General features: G+C 44.9%; 1 protein-coding gene across 1 annotated transcript in view; it reads right to left on the bottom strand.

Moving 5' to 3' along the window:
* Nucleotides 1-12848: 12848 nt before the first annotated feature.
* The window catches only part of NSG2 (neuronal vesicle trafficking associated 2), a 36534-nt gene continuing 26489 nt past the window's right edge, over nt 12849-22893 (bottom strand). The window contains exons 4-5 of the mRNA XM_065690371.1: nt 16369-16479; nt 12849-14813 (exon numbers count right to left, since the gene is read on the bottom strand). Coding sequence (XP_065546443.1) covers nt 14622-14813; nt 16369-16479 — 303 coding nt within the window. The 3' untranslated portion in view covers nt 12849-14621. The remainder of the gene's footprint in view (nt 14814-16368; nt 16480-22893) is intronic.

Raw genomic sequence — 22893 nt, 5'->3', positions numbered from 1 at the left:
CATTTGGTAGTTAAGAGAAGCACAAATGGTTTTTAATATCCTTATATCATTGTGATTAACAGCTGGGGGGCATTAAGGCTGATACAGTCTCTGCATGGCAGAACAAGCTAGAACAAAGGCAACAACAAAAACTCTTTCTCTTATTCCTACCCCCCACCCTGCTGAGGGTGGGTGGAAGTGCTAAACTTTCTGGTACTTGGAAAAAGGGAAATGATGGTATGAAAAGGAGAGTGTCAAAGAAACAGCCTCCATTTCCAACTCCTCCTCCGACTTTGTACTCCCCTCCACCGCCTCCTCCCCACACACATGCTCTGCAGCAGAATCCTTACAAACTTTCAGACTTATAAATGAGCTCTTCTTCAAAAAGAAACAGTGGGGGGGTTCTCGCAGTATTATGGTACCATGCACAGAGGCTGGGTCTGCACGCCCTGGTTTGCCTTGGTAGCAGGGTTTGGGAAGCGAAGCCTCTGCAGGCTGTGAATTCTCCTCCGGGGAATGAAACTGATGAAGCACAGACAGAGACTCCCGTGGCTACAGCAAACAGACCAAGGTCAGAGGAAATATGTCATGCTTCAGGCCTCATCACCAATCCTTTAAGTACACTTTCTCTCTGGAATGCCAGAGATTTAATCTTGAACATTAATGCAATTAATATGGGATAAAAGTGTTCATGCTGGTGCCTTGCGTTGGTATTTTGACAAAATGTAGATGCTCAGAGCAGAGAATAAAACACTTTAATGAACAGGAGAAATAGTTGTTCTTTATTCTGCACCTCCCTAAATTTGAATTAATTCATTCCAGTTTGCTTAGCTCCTGAGGAGGAAAAGTGCTGAAAATGAACAAGACTATTAAAAAGAGTTATAGCTGGCACAAACAGACCTTCGAGGAGAGAAATGGTAGGACTGTATTAGAAAAATAGATCTTAGTGCAGCATAGTGAAGCAACAGTTTGGGTTTACATTTTAATTTGCAAAACCTGCAGGTGATTGGAGGAATACAGACAGGGTACAAAAATCAATGGTGTGAATTATTAAAAAACAGAGGGTCCAATCCTCCATTGACATGAACTGGCTTGGTCCTTAGCATCACTAGGACATATAGAGAACGCAAGTGAGCTTAGCAAGACAATTTTGAAGGGTGATACAAGGACAAGGCAAAAAACCCTGTCTCATTATAATTTAGGATGAATGTAGTATTTGTTAGTGGTGAAGCTGGGAGTAAACCATGCTGACTATTACAATAAGCTGAAAATTACCTTCAGCCCCTCTGCGCCATTATATATATTGTGTCTGTAAACATGTTACCAAAAATAGATTGAAAAAGTGTTTAGAAGGCTAAAAATACAACTTTTGTGCTATTTATTACTAAACCCTAAAGCAAGCATTAGAAAAAAAGAAGAAAAGCATTTGAAGCACCTGAAATTACCTTAAAATAGTCATTCTATGTCTGAAAATTACCTAAGAAGAATAGGGTGTTTCAGAAAATAAAAGATTTTCTGCTAATCTCAACACATCCAAGAACCTGTCCTCAGGTAACATTGCCTACTGTGGGGAATCTGGCATGTTGGTAGGTAAAGGGTAGCCCTTCAGGAAGCTGGAGCTTTTCCGTTTCCCATTGGGATGGAGTTACAGGGGTGCTCTTTCGAAAGAGTTCAGTTCCACTGTGGCATCAGTCCTAATGGTGGTTGTTCAGCTTTTCTGAAAACCTGCACACTCCCTTCAGACCTGAGGATGGCTCTGGGGTAATTGTTTGGAAATATAATGGGGTTTCTTCTAGAAAATTCACTGTTTCCCTGGTGAAAGGCTGACTCTTCCCACCTGATGATCGTTCCAGTAAAACAACCCCAAATGATGCCACCTGCAGAAGTCGGCATGCACGTCTTCCCTGGCCGGCCACAGGAACCCAGAAGAGAGTGAATTGTTGCTGATCCCCAAAAAGCAGCAAGTTGCTGCTCTCAGAGAGATTTGTCTTCAAACATAGGGAATGAAACTCCCCAGGGAGCTACCAGACTGAATTCAAATTGGAATGCAGCACCAAGCCAACTGATGGAGTATGTAAGGACTATCACCAGACATTCCTGGGCACCAACACTCCTTTCTACATACCTACCTGTTTGCCATCATAACAGTTTGGAGGTAGGATTAGTTTGGGATACGTTTGATAGTCTTGTCATGTTCTATATTCAGGGGAATCAGACAGTGACATCCTCTTATTTCTCAAATGGAACCATTTGTCAGCAGGTGCTCGCAGTCATTCTGGGTTATAGAGTAGCTGGTCCTTTTTATAGTACAGACTCATGACATCGATAATTAATCCGATAATGCCTATATGTCTGCTGTTATCTCTGAGGAACATGCAGCCAGAGCAGTGAGCCATTAACACACTGCACCACTCATTGTCTTAGAGCAACAAGGAAAGCTTTCCTAAACTTCACTCGCTCTCCTTCCAGCCAGGCTTTACAGTCAACATGGGATTATACCCAGGTGGGGTTCTTTTAAGTGTGATTTTCAATTATGGAGCCAAGCCTTGTTCCTGCAGCTGGTGATGGTGGCATTCCCAGTCCTGGTGGATGGGATCAGTCATAGGCTGAAAGATAAATGAGAGATCCTGCTCCTTAAGCTTCTTTCTTCAAGCAGAGTGTTGCAGCTCTAACCCTCAAGAACTCTCTGAAGCCTGCTGGGCAGGGGCCTCGTGGTTATAGTGGCAAACTAGGTGGTCTCAGACTGCAGTCTTGTGGATTTATATAATGTCTCAACAAATATTAAAAGATTAAGTCCTTAAAATTCAGAAAATCCAGCCTCAGGTGAGGTTCTTCAGCAGGGTACCCTCGATCTCCACCAGGGATGAAATGGTGTGTCTGTGGCAGGCTTCAGTGAAACTCCTGCTAATGGCATCCAGCCCATCCCCACGTCAGCTAACCCTGCAGGAAAGAGGGTTTGTATCAGTGCAGATTTTGAGGGGGTTTTTTCTCATGTCCATGTGTCTGAAGCAATCAGTGACCAGGAGGCCTTCTGTTTGGGTCTGAAAGCTGCTATTTGCCTTGTGTTCCTTGTACTGTTATAAAATCCTGACACAGGGAAAGGAAATAAAGAACAGACTTTAGAAACAAGGGGAGGGCAGCATGGAAGTGATTTCTGCTGAAGCAAATGAAGCTGTGCTGTAGCTAGGGAGGAAAATAAATTGAAAAAAGAAAGAAAACAATACCCAGAAGGAGCATGTTCTCAGTTACAGAGCTGCTCTTTCCAGTGGAAGCTGAACCAAGCCGTCTTCAAACAGTCCACAGAAATAGAATTCAAATGGAAATATTTTATTCCCCGCTTGCACCCTGCTGAGCCCATTGCTCTGTGGCTGCCTGCTCGGCTCCCACCCATTGTTGCAAAGGGATCTTGCAGCCCCTAAGAGCGAGAAGCGGCAATCGCTTATGGCACCTCAAGCCTCTACCTTTCCCTTTAACCTCAAGGTGTTGTTTCTCCATTAATCTGTAAGAAAGTGGCATCAGGCTCTTTTCCTAAAATGACAGTGATGGTTTTTATTTCTCGCAGCAGGCAGAGGTAATCGGATCCCAGAGCAGCCTAACCACACCAACCAACTTTCGCTCATCTTTCTACCCAATTACATGCTGTAAAATGCTCTCAATGCTCTCTCTGAAAGTAATTAGGTTGTCTTGTTTCGTCCCTGCACAAGTGATTACAGTGAGATTCTCGCTCCTGTGAGTGGCGGAATTACTCACAGCAGATACATCCCAGATAAAAGCACCCTCACCATGGCCTTCAGTGCACTTCAATAGCTTATTTGTGCTGCTTGATTTTAAATACACACCAAAGCTTAAGCTCACATTGCTTCAAATGCGTTGCACTGTCCACACGGCAGGAGCACCTCTCTGCCTGGGCAGCTCTCAATCAGCAGAAGAGGACAACTGCCACTCAGTAAGGAAAGAGAAATAAAAAAACCCCAAACATAAAAAGCAGTATTGTCATTTAAATGTCTGTATTCTCATGGGAGCCAGTAAATCTGACTCAAAGAGCCATATAGCCAAAGGCTGTCGGATTACCAGCATTCTGCCGATGCTCAAGCATCAGTTCTCTTGCTCACAGATGACACAGCTTGACACTTTTTGTTCCCATCTCTGATATGTATCTAAGGACTTAGGAACTCATGCCAGGCTAATGCAGAGGGAGAAGCCCTTTCTGAAAGCAGAATCCAGACATGGGAGAGAGAGGCTGAGTCCAGACCTGCCATTAACTGCAAACACAGCAAGTGACTGGATCTATGCAGTGCCCTGAGCCTAAAGACATGTCTTGTGCTGACAGCCAGCTGGGCTGTGCCACCCAGGGACTGTGCAAGTCTCTTTGCTAGATAGAACAGCAGAGGAGCTTGCATGGGCTGAGTACAGGGATTCTCATGGATTGCATCTGACATTCCCACAGTGTAACTGAGTCTCCCAGTTTTAAGATCTTGGACTTCAGAGTTGTGCCTAGAGGGCATGGAAAGAAGAGCTCAAGCAGCACCCTAATAAAGGCAATAAAAGGACACAATTTCTTGTCTGGTTTATGATTTCAGTAACTGTTAGATTTCTTCCTGACTGGGGATTGCCTGATCCTCCCCTTTCCAGAGCAATGCAGCTCTGGGCACAAGGGCTTTGCTGGCAGTAACCACTCCCCACCTTCATCTTGGTGCAGGGCTGTGCATGCTCTGTTCTGTAATCATTGCTAAGATTATACTGGCTGATGTATATACTGCTGAAATTTAAAGCTCTAAACACCGTCCTGATTGTTCTTCATTCCCTCCCCTTCTCTTCCTATCCCATAAATTCCCCCCTTACCATCACCCTCCTGTATTTCACTCTCTTATGTCAATTTTAAAGGGCTCCCCAAGGAACAATTTTATTATCCTTGGCAGAATAGAAGCAGATTTAAATACACTCAGTTGAAGCTGTCACTCAGATCCCTAGAACAGCCTTTCTTCCACCAAGGGGCTGTGGGTTTTGTTTACATGCTCTCCCTGAGGGCTCGATTATAGGGAGCCAGCAGTGGGATTTGGGATGGAATTAGGTAATACAGGACTCTGCTGTCTGAGCATTGTATAGTGCCTTTTTTCATAGACACAGGCTAAAGGGAAGGAAGGAGGGAAGGGAAACTCAATGTAATCAGCCAGATTGTGCATGGTTGTTCAATACGTTGTTCCAGCTCAGCCCTCAGTAGTGATGTAAGAGTGAGTGCCCAGCCCTATAAGCATTTCCACACAGGTCCTGGGATGCTGTGGGACTTGCAGCAGTTCAGACCCCCTCTGCACTGTGGAAACTGGCAGCAAGGCTTTGAAAATGCTGTGTGCAACACATCCCTCATACAGACTTTTTCACTTAGTCTTGGACAGAAAGGATGAAATAGCCCGAGGAAGAATTGGGAAGGCAATAGGTACTGGAAGTGCAGACAAGTTGCGGAATACCTGCAGACTTCCAGTCAGGAGATGAAGAGCTGCTGTTCCCTTCCAGGAGTGTGTGACATTATTTGAAGACCTGTTCTCTGCACAGGTGCAGTGTGATGAATGGGGCATGGCTCCTCCTGCTCTTTGGGGTAACACATGTGACCTCTGCAGTGCATGGGGTCCTGCAACCTGTCCTTCCTCAGGGTAACCCCCATGAGTGCCCCAGGCTCCCCTGCAGGCCATTTCCCCTTGGTGTTGTCTCTGCCTGGCTGGTGCTGTGCTGAAAAGAGCCCATGCTCTGATGAGGGATAAAACAATTTGGAAGTAGGTGAGCCTACTGGGAAGTGAAAACTTCATGATGAGCACATTTACTAGTCAAAGAAGCCAGTTTTGGGGAAATCTATTATCAATTCTATCCTGTGTTTATGCAAAGATTTAGAAAAAAGGTGTTTGATCTTAGCTTTTGGAGGGCTTTGCTGTTTCTCTGTGCTTTACACAGTGCTTCCTACAAACCTGTGATTCCTTAATCCTGTTACTTCACAGAGGCAGGTACTGACATGACACAAAGCCCACAGCAGTGTCTGATAGTGTTTCAGCCATCTATGTATCATTTACTAACATGAACAAACCCCTCTTCTGCAGCCCAATGTGGTTCATCAGTTTCCCTCATGTTGGGAAACTGAGGCAGGCATGTGCACAGTGCTGTGGTGTGGAACTGCTGCTGCCACAGCCAGGACTGCAGCCTGCTCCGAACCAATTGTCAGATGGTTCTGCCTCATCTGGTGCCATTCGTTTATTAATTTTAATAAACAAGAGCACACTGTTACAGATAACTGTGTTCTGTGCATTCAAATCAGGTGCAATAGTAACTGCGCTGGCAGAGTGATGTCCAAGGAAAATAGTCCTGGATAACCTTCGCTTCCTGAACTGTCATTTCCATTCACTGCTTGCCCAGAGACACAACATGAGCTTGGGTAAGGGGGATTTATTGTTCCTGCAGAGTTTATTCTGCCCTTATAGCATTTAACCACCACAGTGACTGCTGTTTGCTGGAGAAAAGGACGGAAATAAATAAACTCTTGCTGAGAGTCCCTGGATAAGCTGGGAAGCGTGGTCACACGGTGTCTGTCTCTGCACACCTGCACCAAGCAGGAGCATCCTTTGTACGGCTGCAAATCCTCTGGGCTGATTGCTTCAAAAACAGTTCGCCTCCAACAGGACTTTTCACTTCCCAGTCATCGGCCCAGGCTGTGGGTATGTTTTCTCCTGGCACCACCATACTCAGGAATCACTTAGCCCTTGGGGGAATTATTTCACCTTCGTGCAGGTACCACTCCTGCCTCCTTTGGCCACCCAACCACTCTCTTCAATCACATTTTTCTGAGGCACTGCCTTTTTGCAGAGTGTTTGCAGATGCTGTAGCACAAGGAAACACTGACTTCACCTGGGACCTTCAGGTGTGCAGCAGTAAAGCATGTATGGGTCCCACAAAAAGCAGTATTTTAAGGCTCTTTCTTTAATAGCAGTAAATTCACATTGAATCAGAATTAGTTCTAGCAGGTGGATTATGGCTATATGTCCCTTAAAGTAATAATGGCAATGGGAGGATGTGTTTCCTAGAAAATATACTTAAGGCTTACCAGAGTTGCCTCTTTTTATTTGTATGTAGATTTTTGTGGGGAGCACTAAAGTATATGACTAGACATATGCCTGCCATGCACACCCACAACAGCACAGCTGCAGAGGTGCCAGTCAATAGCCTGGCTGTGCCCTTCCATATTCCCTTCCATCAGGCAGGTTTTTAATATGCGTCTGTGCAAAAAGCAACAGCTTCCCCATCATATACATGCCAAAACAGTACTGGAAATAAAAGGGCTAAAGAGACAACTAGGCATCCCTTTTTTTGTAGGCAGTCACCACTGTGCCGTACAGATTGACTGTGGTGGGGAAAAGCAACAAAGCTCTGGTGCTGAATAAGGAACAGAACAGATTTTTCCTCCCCTTTGTTGTTTATTTAGTTTGAGGAGGTTAAACTGGCATTTCTGGTCTTTAAAAAAGAGAAAAAAGGAAAAGAGCTTCATTGTCTTTTTTTTAAGCAAGGTCAAGACACAGAAGTAAGCAGATAATGAAGCAGGTTGCAAGACATGATGACAGTGTGGATGTGGAGCATGCACAGAGTAATGTAATTTGTGTAAGCCAAATGCTCATACCTTAATTACTCAAAGTCTCAGTGATTATGCCAATTGATCAAAACCATAAGAAAAATGCCTTCTCAAGGGGTAACGTGGAGCGAGGAAGGAATGCTGCATCTTTAAAGGTTAAGTAACTGCAACACCTTCATGAACTGGAACCTGAGTCAGCTCAGCTGAGCAGTGATGCTGGAGCCCTGTGGGAGCCCACTTCTGCTGACACTGGCTCTTCCTCAGCAAAAATCATAAATCCACTCCTCTTCCTCTGCTATTCTCTTCTAGACCTTCAGCCTGAGGATCAAATTGAGAAGAACAGTTCCTCTGAAACTCCTATTACTTGCAGCATCAAACCCAGAACTGTACTCAGACGAGCTTGTGCAACCTCCTTGTAGGCATTGTCACCCAACACCTAATGAGGTTGTGTTTGAAGTGCTAGTCCTGCTTAAATGCATGGACCTCCATGCATGTATCTCCAGATCATTGTCATATGTGTTTGCTTACATCCTCCTTGCAGAGTCCCCAGGGATCCTCTACTGTTGTAAGAGTATGGAAACAACCATGATCCTCTACAACAAGAGCTGAGACTGCAAGACAAGATGTACCTCCAATAAGCTGGATGTTGCAGGGGTGACGACATGATGTCAGCTCATTTACACCCCTGTGTGTGTGAAGTACCAGGAGTTTGCTCAAGGTACTTGAACAGAAAAGTTTTGTAAATGTTCGTAGGTGAAATGCTTCAGGGAAAAGAAAGGTTTGGGTTCCCCTTCATTTATGAATTTATGAAAACACAGCTGAAAAAGAAGTGGGATTTATTTTCACTGTTTATGTACTTTATTCCTACCACTATAATTTCAGAATTCCCTTCACCTTTATTCATTTGTTTTTCTTTAACATTTACACTTGTAAATTCCCAAAGGTGCTCAAGTTCACTACAAAAATTCTGCTCTTAACAGAGAAATGATCTTATTCCACCCCCCAGTTCCTTTTATTCCAGATGACAAGGGGGGGAGTTGTCTTTCTAGTGAGCCAAAACTCCATAGTGATTCTACTGGCTGCTATGAAAATAGCAACATCTTCCCAGTGGATTAAGCTGTCTTGCACACCAGACTAGCCAGTCCCGACTGCTGCCAAATGCTATATTTACATTTCCAAACTAGAATCTGTTTCTAATACATTTTTATGGGGAGTTTTGACCCTTTATATTTATTGTTAATAAGCTTTCATCTCTGTAATAGCTTTCATCCCAAAGGATCCTGAAGAGTAATTGTAATAACCTGGCATACAAAACATACACAGAAATCCATTTACCCACCATTGAAATGCAGCCACGACTGGAGGGGTTGAGAATAAGCAACTGTTTAGCAGAAACCCGTGCAATGCTGCAGTGCTGCTTCCAGTGGCAGGGTGAGCTAATTACCTGCATGGCTGTTGTCCAGACGAGCAGGGTTCACCCACAGGCCTGCAAAGCAGCTTGCGGAGGAGATATCCAGTGACTGCAATGGCTTGGGAACTTGGGGGTTTGGGTTGTCCTAAAGGAGATGGTAGCGATGGAGCCTGCAGTCACCTGGTGCCACCGCTGCCTTCAATCAGTGCATGGCAAGCTGCTGGCACAGGCTGCATTGGTGCTGCACATTGCTGCTCTTGCTGCAGCAGGCAGTACCTCCCTTGGATTTGCACTGTGTTGCTGCTTAAAGCAACCTGCTGGCGCAGACTTACGGAGTCTAAAGGAAAGTGGGGTTTGCTGTGACTTTGCTGCCCCGTGTAAGCAAGAGTTGAGCTCTTAAGCCTTGGGATTGTGAAGGACTCGATTTCCCTTGTCTGTTTGCAGCTGGCAAGCGCTGGCCTTCAATAAGCCGAGCAATGGAAGAGGGCAGGGGAGCAGTAAGTAATAATGTCACCATCAATCACCGATTGCCATGGGGAAGCCTCAGCATGTGATTCAGCTAGAATGCCGCTGCCCGAGTGGTATAAATATTTTATTAATGGCTGCCTCAGTTTGCAGCGTTTTCATTACTGCTCACACCACAGGTACTAACGCTTTGTATTACCAGCATGGGAAGCCATGGGGCGTCTTGTACCCGACCTCCCTCCCCTGTGCTCATGGGGTCTGCTGGCAGCTGCAGCCACCCCTCAGTGCAGGCAGGAGCTCTCAGCAGAGGGGCGCAATGCACGTTCCCTGCCATAGCCATGGGATCAAGCTCAGGCAATCCCATCAAGTCAGAGCAGGGCAGGACACTGGCCATGCCAGGGTGAACTGTGTAACCGGCTGTTAAGAGGCTTTTCCATTTCCTCTTGCTCTGCTTTTGCCATTCACAGTCTGCCTACTGCAGGACAAAAGCCTCTTTAGCACTGATCCTGAACAGCCTTTCCTGGTGATGAGTGGTTCAGGCATAATGCATTTATCACCTTCCTGTACTTTAACTTTTCGTGGATTGTTTTCCAGGATGGATCAACCCACAACTCATCAAATGACTGGTCATCCACCCTCCCAAGTAAAGTGCTATTCTCAATCAAAAGGATTTTACCTTTTTTGCCTCTCAAAGGGCACCATTCCGGTGAGAAGTGGAGCTGGGTACCAGAGACTCCTGACAGCTGGGCACTCATCCAGTGCTCTCTGTGGGATCCCTGTAATGCTCTTGCCACTGCTGGCATTTGAAAAAGCAAAGGCCGAAGAGACAAAAGGAAAGAGCCTTCCCTTCCTCCGTCCCCACTTGTAGGTCATTTTCTCTGGCCTGTTTTACAGGAACTGAAAATCTATTAGAGGGAGAGCTTAATCCGGTTTGACCGTAATAATTAGGGTGCTTAAAAAAACCCTGACTAATCGTATCAAACGTGATTGTAGACAGCTCAGTGCATGACCCTTACACTTATCACTTAAGGTATTATTACAAACCAGAAACAGCTGGCAAGCATGGAGGAAGATAAAGGGGGGGAAAAATCACATGCAAAGAGACAGGGACTGTTCCTTTTCCAGTCTTGTAACAGAGGCACTGGCAGTGCCCTGAGCTGCCTTTCTAGAATGGATCTAAGCTTGAAGTCACCTCCAGGACTCTGGACAGACACGGCTGTTTTCACCAGCAGTGTGCCCTGCCAGCGACAGGGTCCTGCCATCGGCACCTCCTTTTCTCACATGGATTTTGCAGGCAGTCCAAGAGGATTTGAATCAGTGCTGGAGCGGCTCCCCTCAAGGCACGCTGCAGTCGGCAGATGTTTGTAGCAACAGTGGGGAGCTTTTCCCAAGCAAGACAGTCTGTATTAGTCAAGCAGGATATAGTGCTTTAGGGTCACTGGGTTATGACAGAAAAGCAGTGCTTGCTTCTGTGTCTTGGCTGCTAACACTTTCTTTTTCTCTTGTTCTTGGTCTTTCTCAGGCTCCAACAGCCACAATTTCTTCCTTGCCTTCCCAAGCCCAGACTTGGGGTAGCTGAGTTCCCATCATGGCATCACTACACCTTTAGTAAAGCTCTTTTTTCCCCCACATGTTCTGCCAGTCATTCCATGGGATTGCTGCCTGTTCAGGATGCCCTTGTCGCCACAAGATGAGCTCATTCATGTGTTCACACTTCTTGTTCATCCCTTCCTACTACTCCAGTTAGGACAAACAAACAGTCCAGGCACCCATCTCTGGCATGATGGTCTCAGAAGAGAAATGAAATCTTCCAGTCCCAGTGGTCCACAAGCATATTCTGGTGGATAATTCAAAATCTGAGCCTACTGCAGTGATCCATTGTAATGGAGTGCACCAAGGGAGTCATGCTTTATCCGTGTCAGTTACAGATGAAGAGGTTGGAACTGACTTAACTTGGCCACCACATTAGTGTTGGGAGAAGCACAGGGAAGGCTCCTGTTCATTGGTACCATGCAGAGCTGAGACTGGGCCCTCACCCAGGCACTAGCTCACAAAAACACTATTCTGCAGAGCCAGACAGGAGCTTCAGACTTCACAGAGAGGTGACAGCCAGGACGAGACTGAACTATCACCAATACGCTTCTTAGATCAGCATTGAAAATGTATGATCAACCTTGAAGGAGGCTTTTAAAGACTGAAATAAGAACACGCACCAAAATTTCAATTTAGTCTGTCTCTCTCTGTTACTGTGATTAAAATACGTGCATGGAAGCTCTGCTGCAGCTTGAATAAAAACCATAGCAATGTATTAACAGTAATGGAACTTGCAGCTGGAGTTGAATTGCTTGGTTTCTTTCACTCTCCCATGAGTCTTCTTTGGGTCTCATTTTTTTCTCTTTTGCTCCATACAGATTTTGATCTTTCCTATACTAAATAGGGATGGTTATCCCCACTGACTCACTTGTCTAATAATAGCTCCAACCTTTTAATTCAAATTATTTGATTCCTGGGTTTTTCAGATTAAAGTAAACATACGGTTAGAGAATTACTGGGGAATAGAAATACCACGGTCAAATTATCCTGTGACTCAATTCTGCGAAGCACACTGGATCCTTTTAAAACATTTCACAAGTACTCGGCAGTGACCTCTAACACCAGAGTGGTTTCTCTCCTACGGTAGCTCAATTTCACAATTCTGAATACACTTTTTTTTGAAGGAAAGCCATCCAAAGGTTTTTATAACATCTTCTTTAGCCTTTGGGAATGAGCCAGTTTAATACCGGGGTATCATTCCATTTGAAAGAGCTGAAGGATTTGAGGAAATACAATCTGCTTTCAGAACAATGTGAGATGAATATAGTTGTGGTTTTGTTAGAAACCAAGCTGCAGAGTTCGGGTACAGAGCTCAACTTTTTCCAAGTTCAGCCATGGCTCTTGGTTTGTTAAGGGTATTTCCCTGCAGGGCTCCTTTTCGCAACAGCCCTTCTTCCAGAGCCTGCTCCAGCGTACATGAACACTTGCATTCAGAGCAGATGGCAAAGGAGACACTGCTGTCAGCCAAAGTTTCTATCATTCATGGGCCTTAAAATGGGAATGGTGGTCCCTCTGTAAAGTCTAGAGACACCAGTAGAAGATAAGCTTGGGTTTAATCACTGTTTTTCTATTTACAATTGAAAAATGGGCAGGAACATATGGAATTAGCCCCAGAGGCCTTTAAATGGGAAAGTAGCAAGTTCTGAAAAAGCCTCTTGGAATCCATAAGTCACCCCAGGTCCCATGCAGAGGTGCAGTCTCCTGGCAGCACCAGGCACACATACATCCTTCCCACCACCTCCCAGCCCATGGCACGAGTCGCCCCAAGAAAACCTGCCGGAGCCACAGGAACACTCAGTCACATCTAGCTTTATTTTAATCCCGTCAGAAAAGTTCAAGAATTACACCAAAAAATACTTCAGTCTCTGCTACCTACTGACAAAAAATACACCACGAAATTATAAACTGTTCAGTGGTTTGCTGGAGTTTTGATTGTTGGTGGAGGGGGTGGTTTGTACATTGTGAGAGAGAAATGGATTTACAGGTGGAAAGGGAAGGAAGGATAGGAAATCAGACAATGGTATTTGGCACTACATTTTTAGCTACACTATACAGTTATTTATCATGATGCCTGTTAGGACTGAGGAGTTCTGCCCTCATTTAACACCCTCTAGTGTCTATGTATGCAAAATGGAGCGCAAAACTGCCCAATGCAGGGGAAGAAGGGGCCGGTTCCTAATTTCCATCCCAGTCTACCACAAATCTGAAAAAGCAGCCTTAGTCAAATGTGATCCTTGCCCTCTCTGTGCACTCTGCTCCTGCTGCTCACTCTCACCCTGTCTGCGCTACCAAGGAGCAGAGCTGCCTTGCAGCAATGGCTTGCAGCTCTGAGAAAGGAGAATCCTTTTGTAAATCCCACCAGACTGCACTAATTACACATGCTGTTTGTGGGGAGAGGATGTTCTACATTCGCCAGGACTGGATTAAGCTTGGAGTCTGGTCTGTGTTTGCAAGCAGAGGTTTGATGGAACTCTTGGACTCTGAGAGCATGCTGCAGCCATCCCTCTCTATTTACTTAGAATGACATTAAATACTAAAGTACCTGACACTGAAGGAGGGAAGCAAGAGTATCCCATTCCATGTGTGAGGGAAAATTAGGGGCTGAGAAGTTAGAGGCTCGATACTATTCTACACTATCACCACTCTTGAGATGCTCCTCAATTCACAATGGCATTTCTTTGTCTGCTGGTGACGCTCAGGAGAGAGGTCCCAAAGGATGAAGCCTCATGAGAATTGCCACAGGTCATGCAGGAAATTTGTGCCAGAAGCAGAAATAAAGCCCTGATCTCCTGACTCCTAGTCCTGCATTAAGAAGTGTATTCATGATATCACCATAGCAGCCTCTGTCTGCTTCTATTGTGCTCCATATCCAAATAGCAACCAGGATTTCAGCCTCAGAGCCCAGCCAAGATCACCAGCACAGTGGTGGCTCATTATGAATGCCTAGATCTTTCTGGATTTACTTAGGCCACTGTGCAGGGGTATGTGTACACGTGTGTTTCCATGTGTGTATGTTTGAGGAAAGAGGGGATGCTTCTATTTATCAGCAAATGCACACTGATGCTAGATTCAATTTGACAGCAATATTTCCCCCCTGCCCCCGTGGCAAGCTAAGCAACATCACAATGTCTTTGTACCAGGTTCTTTCTATCCCTTCTCCCAAAAGGCTTTCAGCTTTTCCTTCACTGAATGTTAAGCCTCTGTCACAGCTTTCCAGCTTTGCAGGATTCTCTTTGCTGCTTTTATCCTCTCTGGCTGTTTATCTAATTTGCTTTTTTTGTTTTTTAATTTCTTTTTCTAACAAATAGTTAAGCAATGATTTAAAAATATTTTTACATCGTAAGGTACAGTCAAACATCAAACATGCCTTTGTACAAGAGCTCGACTCAGTAACAAATCAACGAGAACAATGCACGAAAAGAAATATCCATTAAGATGACTCCTGCACTTGGGTTTTATTTACTCCTGTCATGCTGTTAGCACAGCACCCTCAGCTTAGAGCAATGCAGTGTAGACGTGGTGGTGTCCGTCCCCCCCCAACACTTGGCCCATCACCACTTGTTAATTTTAGTGACCTTCTGTCTTAGCAGCCTTGGCTTCGTGGTTTACCGATCCTGAAGACAGCCAGGGTGATACAGCCCGGGAGCTGGTCTGCTTGGCCATGCTGTAGTGGCTGATGACAGTGTAGAACCTGCCCCGGGAGTTGGAATCCTGTGCGGAGTAGTATGCATCCAGTGAGGCCGGGATGCACCGCTTGTGCTGGAAAGGGGGAGAAAGCAAGAGACATCAAGAATGATTCCACTGGCCTGAGGCTCTCACTTTAAAAATCATAGGGTTAGCTGTTCTCATGGATGACACTTGGCTCAGACTTCTTGTAGCCAGAGCATCTGCTGCACAGCCCTGACTGCCCTTCAGCACCACAGGAATGCACAAAGTTTAGAGTCAGACACAGCCTTCAAAACCTGTTGCTATTGGCAACCCTGATGGCAGCCGATTTCCTCCATGGATGGGAAATGGGGTCTGTAAAATGAAGGTCTGACTGGTTTGGTACATTCCTGCTATGCACAGAGACCAAGACTCCTTGCTGCAGTTCTAGCAAGACTGGGTGAGCAGCTCCTGCCACATACTGGACTGAAAGCTCTGCAGAACTACGTCCTGGATTAGTCCTCAGACTGGTGGAGGACAAGCAGAGGCAGAGTAAGCTGCTTACGTGCTGCTCTGTTGCAGAGTGTTATCTCTGACCTGTAGGATGACCACCTTGGTCAGAGATGGTAGCAAGCATAGCCCAGCTGGCCAGTCCTTGTCAGAGCTTGTCTGGGCAGACACTGCCCATGCATCTCCGCTGTGCTAGTATGGACACTCATTTGCTAACAACTGCATAGATAAAACAATTTGGTTTGCAACAGCTGTAAAAGAGCAGTCAAATGGTAACAAACATCAGTCTGGTTCGTATTCACTGACATTGAAGTAGCACCAAGGACAGGAAGGGCTCCAGGTACAATTATTATTTTATTATGAGTTCCCCCAACTCCCAGTTCAATGTGACCAGCTGAAATCTGAGTCCAAAACCTTTAATCTTTTCAGAAGTTCACGTTTGGATCTGATGCTGAAATTCATGGCTCTAACTTCATTTTTATATAACCTAAGGGAATAATTCACAATGATTAATAAATCAACATCCTTACTCTATTTTCCAGCCCACAGAGTATCCCCAGTGTGGTCAAGACTCCTGTGAGTTTATGAGTTTATTCACAGTAAGAACTATTTTGCAAATGTTTCTGGGTGTTTCTTTAAATCTCAACAGACCAGGCAAATAGTTCTGTGAATATTCACTATAAAATCACTGGGCAATTGGGTTTTAGCAATGAAGTTACATGGGCTTCCACTTGATAGTGCCTCAAAAGCACCTAAAAAGAAAATACATGGGCAAATCTGGATTTCTTTCACAAAGGGCAATTGTGCCAGAACTCTGGGAATTTGCTTTCCATTAAAACGCATCCCAGTAAACCTCAATCACTTGAACGTGTGGGAAGCAAATGCAGGATTCCAGCTGCAATAAATCCATTCACAAATATGAGGGATTGCTCCTGAACATCTGTCCTGAACATCATGCTAATCCCAACAATTACAGTGTAACAGTAGCTGATGGAGGCAGATGCAAGTCCACATTTCCCATAACACTTTTCCCATTTCAACACATTCCTGCCAAATGTTCTGCTTGGGCTGGTCAAAAAAAACAGACTAGAACTGTAACCATGCAGTCAATTAAAGTCTATCATTATCTCAGGCAATTCATCCATCTGAAGTTTCTTACCTTATAAACAAATCCATCTGGGCAACTGTGGTCGTAAGTAAAGGCTTTGTATACCACAAGAAACACTATGCAGGCAAGGAATGCAAGAGCCAGACTTATGAGAATAGTGACCTACAAAAGAGGGATAATGTTACTCTACATATGTTAAAATGGCATATGAGCAACCTCATAATTAAATGACTTACAGTAACAGCCATTCTAACAGACTGCAGTCTTCACCACTCCACTGTGCAGTACTTAACAAAGCATGGTAATTGAATGAATGCTAGATCCAATAGCCCTGAATTCTCACATCATTTCCATCCCCCCACAGACCTTCAGGAGTGCACATTCCTGTGTTTAACCCCTTGCAAATGTATGGGTTTTGCTGAGGCATTTGGTGGCTTTGTGTTCCCATGCTCTCAGCTGTTCCATCAGAAGCATCATCTGCTGGCCCAGCAGGATCCACCAGCAGCTGGAGCCCACATTCAGGGTCTAATCTGTGCAGATAAACTGCCTTACGACCATGGTGAGATCCTGCTTTTCTGATAGCAGCAGTAGGTGAGCTGGTAGGAAGAATGAAGCCTTTGTAGTATTTATGTCTTTGTGCCTTCTGGGCAATGCCACAGGGGTAAGTTGTGCATCAAGTAACTTGCAGAAAGGAGGGTGGGAAAAAGGGAATCCTCTATCAGAGCTGTAAAAGGTCAATACCTCAACCACCCCGAACCGAACAAGCCCAGCATGTAAATCCTGCAGCACATCCAAGAGCAGATGCTGGTGTTGGAGGTACTAGGCTCAATACCCTCTTTGGGGCTCAGATATTCCCTCTGTCCTCATTCCCAAGCAAGTTAGCTTGCTGCACCATTCTGTTTCTCTGCTTTAGCTCCCTTCTCTCCAGCCCTTCCAGTTCCCTCTTAAATAGCTCCTTCTACAGCAAGTCTCCTGTCCCCCTTCAGATGTCTGTACTGAGGCCCTGATCCTTGATTTTACCTGAGCTGTGCCCTCCCTAAGGACTGAGCAAGGATCCCAAATACACTCTCCTTTTCCCCTTCCCGAAAGCTTTCTTGGTCCCAGCTGGTAATTTCACAAATGCAGCATAAATGGCTCTGGACTTCTACTGCCTGAATTACAGCAAACCCATCCTGTGGAGGCTGCTGTCTCACACTGATCTGGATCGGCATGAAAAAAAATGTCATAATCCCTGGGGCTCCAGTGTTACCATGCAAACTAGAGTTCCTAATCAAATGAAATCACTTACAGAGATGATGCGGGTGGGAGCAGGAGTAGGGGAAGCATTTAAAGCTGTGGTGGCTTCCCAGTCTGGTCTGGCTCCAGAGTACCAGCACTGAGTACCAGCAGCAGTGCCTTTTGCAGGATGTTTGCCTGCATTGGGAAGGGGCTGCAATGTTCCTGAGCTCGGTGAGCCTGTGAGAGCTCACACTGAGGAAGTTCCTATAGAAAACATCTGAGGTCAGGCATGGGTTTTACAGCAGGGACAGCGATCAGTGAGGCTTTTTCCTACCCACAACCTCAATCTGTTTCCTTCTGAATCCCACTCTCTAATCTTGGCACCAGAAGCTGATCCCATGGCTGCAAATTTTGTCTGGTCACAGCAAAAGCCATCCACTGAGACTGCTACAATGGTAGGATGTGGCTGAGGCTGTGTGCCTGACCCTGGCTAATACCCCTGCCTGCAGGCATGCTACCACCATACCATGCCCATCCTCCAAAACATGCCCCCATCCCAGTATCAGGGCTGCACTTACCTGTACTAAAGGCAACCAATCATTATTTACTGCCCTAGCAAGGAAGAACCACAAATGTTCCAGCTCCATCTAGTCATACAGGGCTTATCCACCATTTTGTTGTTACACTTCTGTCACAATCCTCTTTATTTTCTGCTATGGGTAAGGAAATTGAATAGTAGGTACAGGCAGAAGTTGTCCCTTAACAAATGTACAGGAGACTGGTGATGGTAGGGAGTAGGGAAATGCAGAGGTAATTCCTACCAGGTAGTGTACAGGCTTGTCAGGAACATCAGCTTATAAAGAGAATTCATCGATACAATATTAATATAACAATAATACTATGAAATATTACTAATGTTATATCAATAAAGATATACAAATTGTTTAACGTTCATTGTTTCATACCAAATTTTGCTCTAATTCTCTCTTTTGGTTACCATTGCAGCTGTAATTTTGAGAATCTGTATGATATGCAATCCCTGCATAGTCTCAAAGGGCTACTGTAATTGCTTGCAGGGCAGAAAAAGACTTCTCACCCTCACCAATCCTGCAGAAAGATGCATTGCCTGCTGAAAGGCATTCCTACATTGCACACAGCACATTGGGACTGTTATTCAGAGAAGCTAAAGCAGCCCTAGTAATGCTACCTGCAGTGCTGGAAGATCCAGAGCTACAGTTTTCGTGGCTGTTTTACAACAAAAAGGAAGAGTGAAGGTAAATTTGCATGCCTGGTGTTAAATCTGATTGAATACATTCACTTCAAAACTCAGACAAGAGAGAGGTGTGGAGACTGTATCTAGCAGGAGATATTCATAAGTTCATTGTCAAGTCAGAATATTTTAGAATAAAGTGTAAAAGGTAAGAAGATTGAGGCTAACAGGCTTTTCCAATGATGAACAGTTCACTGAAGCCTCAACCTGCCTTTTACAATAACTGCTCATATTAACCTCCTCCTTGGGGCCTAATCTGCTGCAAAATGGGTCAATTAAGCAAAAGGCAGCTGCAGAGGGAGAAGCACTTACTGCTGGATCTCATAAGAGAACATGCATAAGAGTCCTGGTGTGCTCAAAAGGTAGCTGGTAGAAAAGGAGTACAGTTGTATGAATTGCAGCTAGTCTAACCAAGAAAATATGGGCTCCACCTCTTCTCCATTAAAGCACATTTGCCTGCAAGTTTAAGTAGAAATATTTCAGGCCAGCTTTATGGTAGCTCATGGGTTCCCAACCCAAGGAAGCCATATCCCTTTCCATAGTACTGAAGAGGAAGTCTCGGTAGGATTCATGGAGATGGAAATGGAATTTACCATGATTTCTGCCCCCAAAGAAGTCATAATGCACCTGAAAAAATGAAAAATGTCCTTTTGAAAAAGTAGAGTCAAAAGGAGAGAGCTCCTGGATTAAGTATGCCAACACTCTCTACTTCTTCCAACAGGAGACCTGGTTAAAAAGGCCCCTGTCCAAAAAGAACTATCACAACCCAGGTGTGGCATGCCACTGTGGAAGAGCATTTTTCCCCGTAGAATACATGTTTATCAACTCTTCCTCATTTAAAAGGGGAGCATGTTAAGCCAGGTACTTCCTCCACAAACAATTTAATACAAAGTAATACAAAGATGACAATGACACAAGTAAGTCCCCTTCGAGTTTAGCCTGAAGGCACTGAAGCAAGATGTAGATGTTACTGTACCAAACCAATGCTGTAGGGCAGCCCTGGCTAGAAATTCTGAAAGTAAGAACTGTTCAGCTCTCCAGTTTGCTTGCTCTGCCCTAAATACAATGTACACTGAAAACAAAGGAAATATTGCTTGGATTAAACTGAAGGAACAAACTTGTGCTGAGGGCAAAGGAAGAGACAAAGGGTAATGAAATTATACCAAATGCCACCTGAGAGCACACATAGTGTAAGTCGGTGAGGAAGTACCTCTTCTCCCTGAGAAATAAGCAGCTACTCATCCTCTAGCTTTCTTTAGTAAATACAACCTTCCTCATCAGCGCTAGCACGAGCTGCACACCAGCAGGATGCATACACGCTGTGCTATGATTCCTCCTGCTCTAATATCTACCTGGTTCCTTTCTCCCCCTCTGCATCAGTGAGAGTGGAATATCCCTGAACTATGAGCTGTCTCCCTGCCCCAGAACCACTGTGTCTGCCTTCCCCAAGAGTTGACATCAAACTTGCTTTGAAGGCTTCTCACCCTGAGCCGGTTAAATTAGCCAAGCTCCTCCTTTAGCCTTCAGAAAAGGAAGAACCAAGCTGCCTGGAGCAAGAATGAATGTCCCTTCCTTTGTTAAATTCCATGTACATGCACAGCCTATGGAAATGACCATTAGTAATGTGACTTGACGGGTGCCTTTCCTCTTGTCTGCCCACTGAACCCCTAAAAATAATAAATCCTCCTCTGCTCAGCAATGTGCTGACACCCAATTCATTACCTCCCAGGAGCGGGTCACTCCACTGAGCTCTCCCCTCCCTCTGGGGTGTAATTGAGCCCATTCTCACCTCGCTCCTCCTTTCATGGACTTGCAAAATTACAGTGTGACACAATATTACACATGATGATACATAGTGTAAAATTACTCTGGGATGAAATGTCATGTAAGATGTTAAAACCCAGAGAAAAGGGAAGAAAAATTCATCCCAGGATATTTTGCCATGCCAGAGCTAAGATCCACCTCTCTAGCTATTCCGGCGCAGACAGAGCTTCATTGACATTCAAACACCAAAAAATCACAGAGCTGCAATACCTAATAAACCTCCACTTTTTTTTATGATTAACATGAACCTTGGCAGTCTCTAAGCAATATAAACACTCACAGAGGGGAAATAAAATTTAGCAAGCAGATAAAACCTGGAAGTGCTGCAGGCATCAATCTGTCACGTGTGACTGCTCGAGTGGGTAGAAGAAGGGGGGATATTTGCCTGCCCTTTCCCCAAAGTCTCATATGATTCCCAAAGGTTCCCTTAAGAGGGGAGTGTCTGCTGGACTGGAGAAAAGACAACAGCCTTACCACACCAAAAATCTCCCCATCCTCCACACAACATGGAAAGAGGCCCTTATATCCGTGAAAGATGATGTCAACCTCCCATCAACAACAGCATGCTTGGCTTGGTTCCTCCCCACCTTCCCCATAGATGAAGTACATGTTGGATTTTCACAGCACAGATAAAAAAAAGGATGTATCTTCATCAAGCAACAGGACATCAGTTGTCAGTAGGTTTTGCTCCAGTGAGATGACATCTAATTGCAATGGTATTCCAGTTAACCTGGCTTTCATGCTGTCCGTCTAAGTATCCCTCCCACTCTCTTTGATTTCAACAGCTGGCCATGGCTTTTTTTTTTTCCATCAAAAAACCCCTTATTCCCTCTCTAGCTACAATGAAAAGCCTTATTTAAAAGCAAACCAGAGAACAATGCCACATCCAAACAGCAGGGCATTCTTTTAATGGCCTTTTCCACTGCAAGGTTTCTACATTTTTATTCCTTACTGTTTTCCTCGGCAAAAAATTGTGCCCTTATACAGAGAGGGTGTGCACCCATCATTCCCCATGGAAGAAGAGTAGGGAGATGCATGTCACTCCAAAAATCAAGGTTAGGGGCTTTGACAGCAATAGTGATAACATACCACAGAGTCTGCAGGCTCTGTGCACTGGGCTGGTACTGACTGCCATACAAACCAGTGAGGTACTCTGGTGCCTTAGAGTCCTGGGAAACCTGAGCTCTCTGGAAATACTTAGGGGGAAGAAGGAAGAGGGGAAGGGTGGATCCTGAACAGAGGTTGATGGGAACACTCCTCACAGAGCCGATATTTATCAGGAAGGACTTACAGGCAGTGCGGTGGGGGAAGGGTCTGTCAGCAGATGGCAGCTCCTTCAAAGTTATGCACTGTTTGAAATCAGTTGACAAATATTTTTTTTCCCAGTGGGGACTGGATGCAGACGGCTCTCTATTAGCATTCAGCATCCAAACTGGGCTGGTGAGATATGGGGGGTGTGGGTTTGTTCTCACTTAAAGTCACATATTACTCGCATTAGCAGCTGGAGGAACATACATAGCCTATAATCATGGCCCTGGTGTCAGGGCTTGTTGTTCCACCTTTATGCTTTGTTCCCAGGTTCTGCTGATGGTGTCACAGACTGCAAGGACTCAGTATAAAAATGGTAAAAAGAAAAATGGATAGGGAGAGAAAATAACAAAGGCATTCAAATGCAACAGTGAAACACAGCAGAAGACATCCTACAAAACTGAAGCAACACTTTTTGAAGAAGTGGTGTTTTTTCTAACTCAAACCACAATTAGTTTGTTAAATAAATTACAATCTAACCAATCTACTCTGTACAATAGGGTTGGAAAAAGCAGCTCAGTAAGGTTCCAAAAAGATGAGACATTCATATAGAGAGTCTCCATATGGCTTGAAGTAGGGCTTAAAACAAAGGGGACAGCCCCTTCTACCTCCACCAAGTTCTCATATTTGATGGCACGAACCAGACATTTAGACACAGACCCACAAAGGCAGCCAGGTGTCTAAATCTCCTTCAGTTTCCTACGGTACACTAGAATCAGTAGGCACCTTCTGCAGGCTCAGGTTTCTTCAGAAAGGTGAGAAATTGTCCATTTTGGGTTTTCACACATTGCCTTGACACATCTGCCTCCAGGTCACTAAAATGGGTTTCCAAATGAGATGGTCAGCTACTCTGGTTCAGCACTGCAATCCTCGTGCTCCACTACTAAAGCTCAAACTCATCACTGCTCATACTCAGGCAGCAGCCTTATCATCTGCTGTCTAAAATACATCTGGAA

The sequence above is a fragment of the Lathamus discolor genome, chromosome 10 (genome assembly GCF_037157495.1).
Source record: "Lathamus discolor isolate bLatDis1 chromosome 10, bLatDis1.hap1, whole genome shotgun sequence".
NCBI lineage: Eukaryota > Metazoa > Chordata > Aves > Psittaciformes > Psittacidae > Lathamus > Lathamus discolor.
This window is presented reverse-complemented; position numbering and strand designations above follow the sequence as displayed.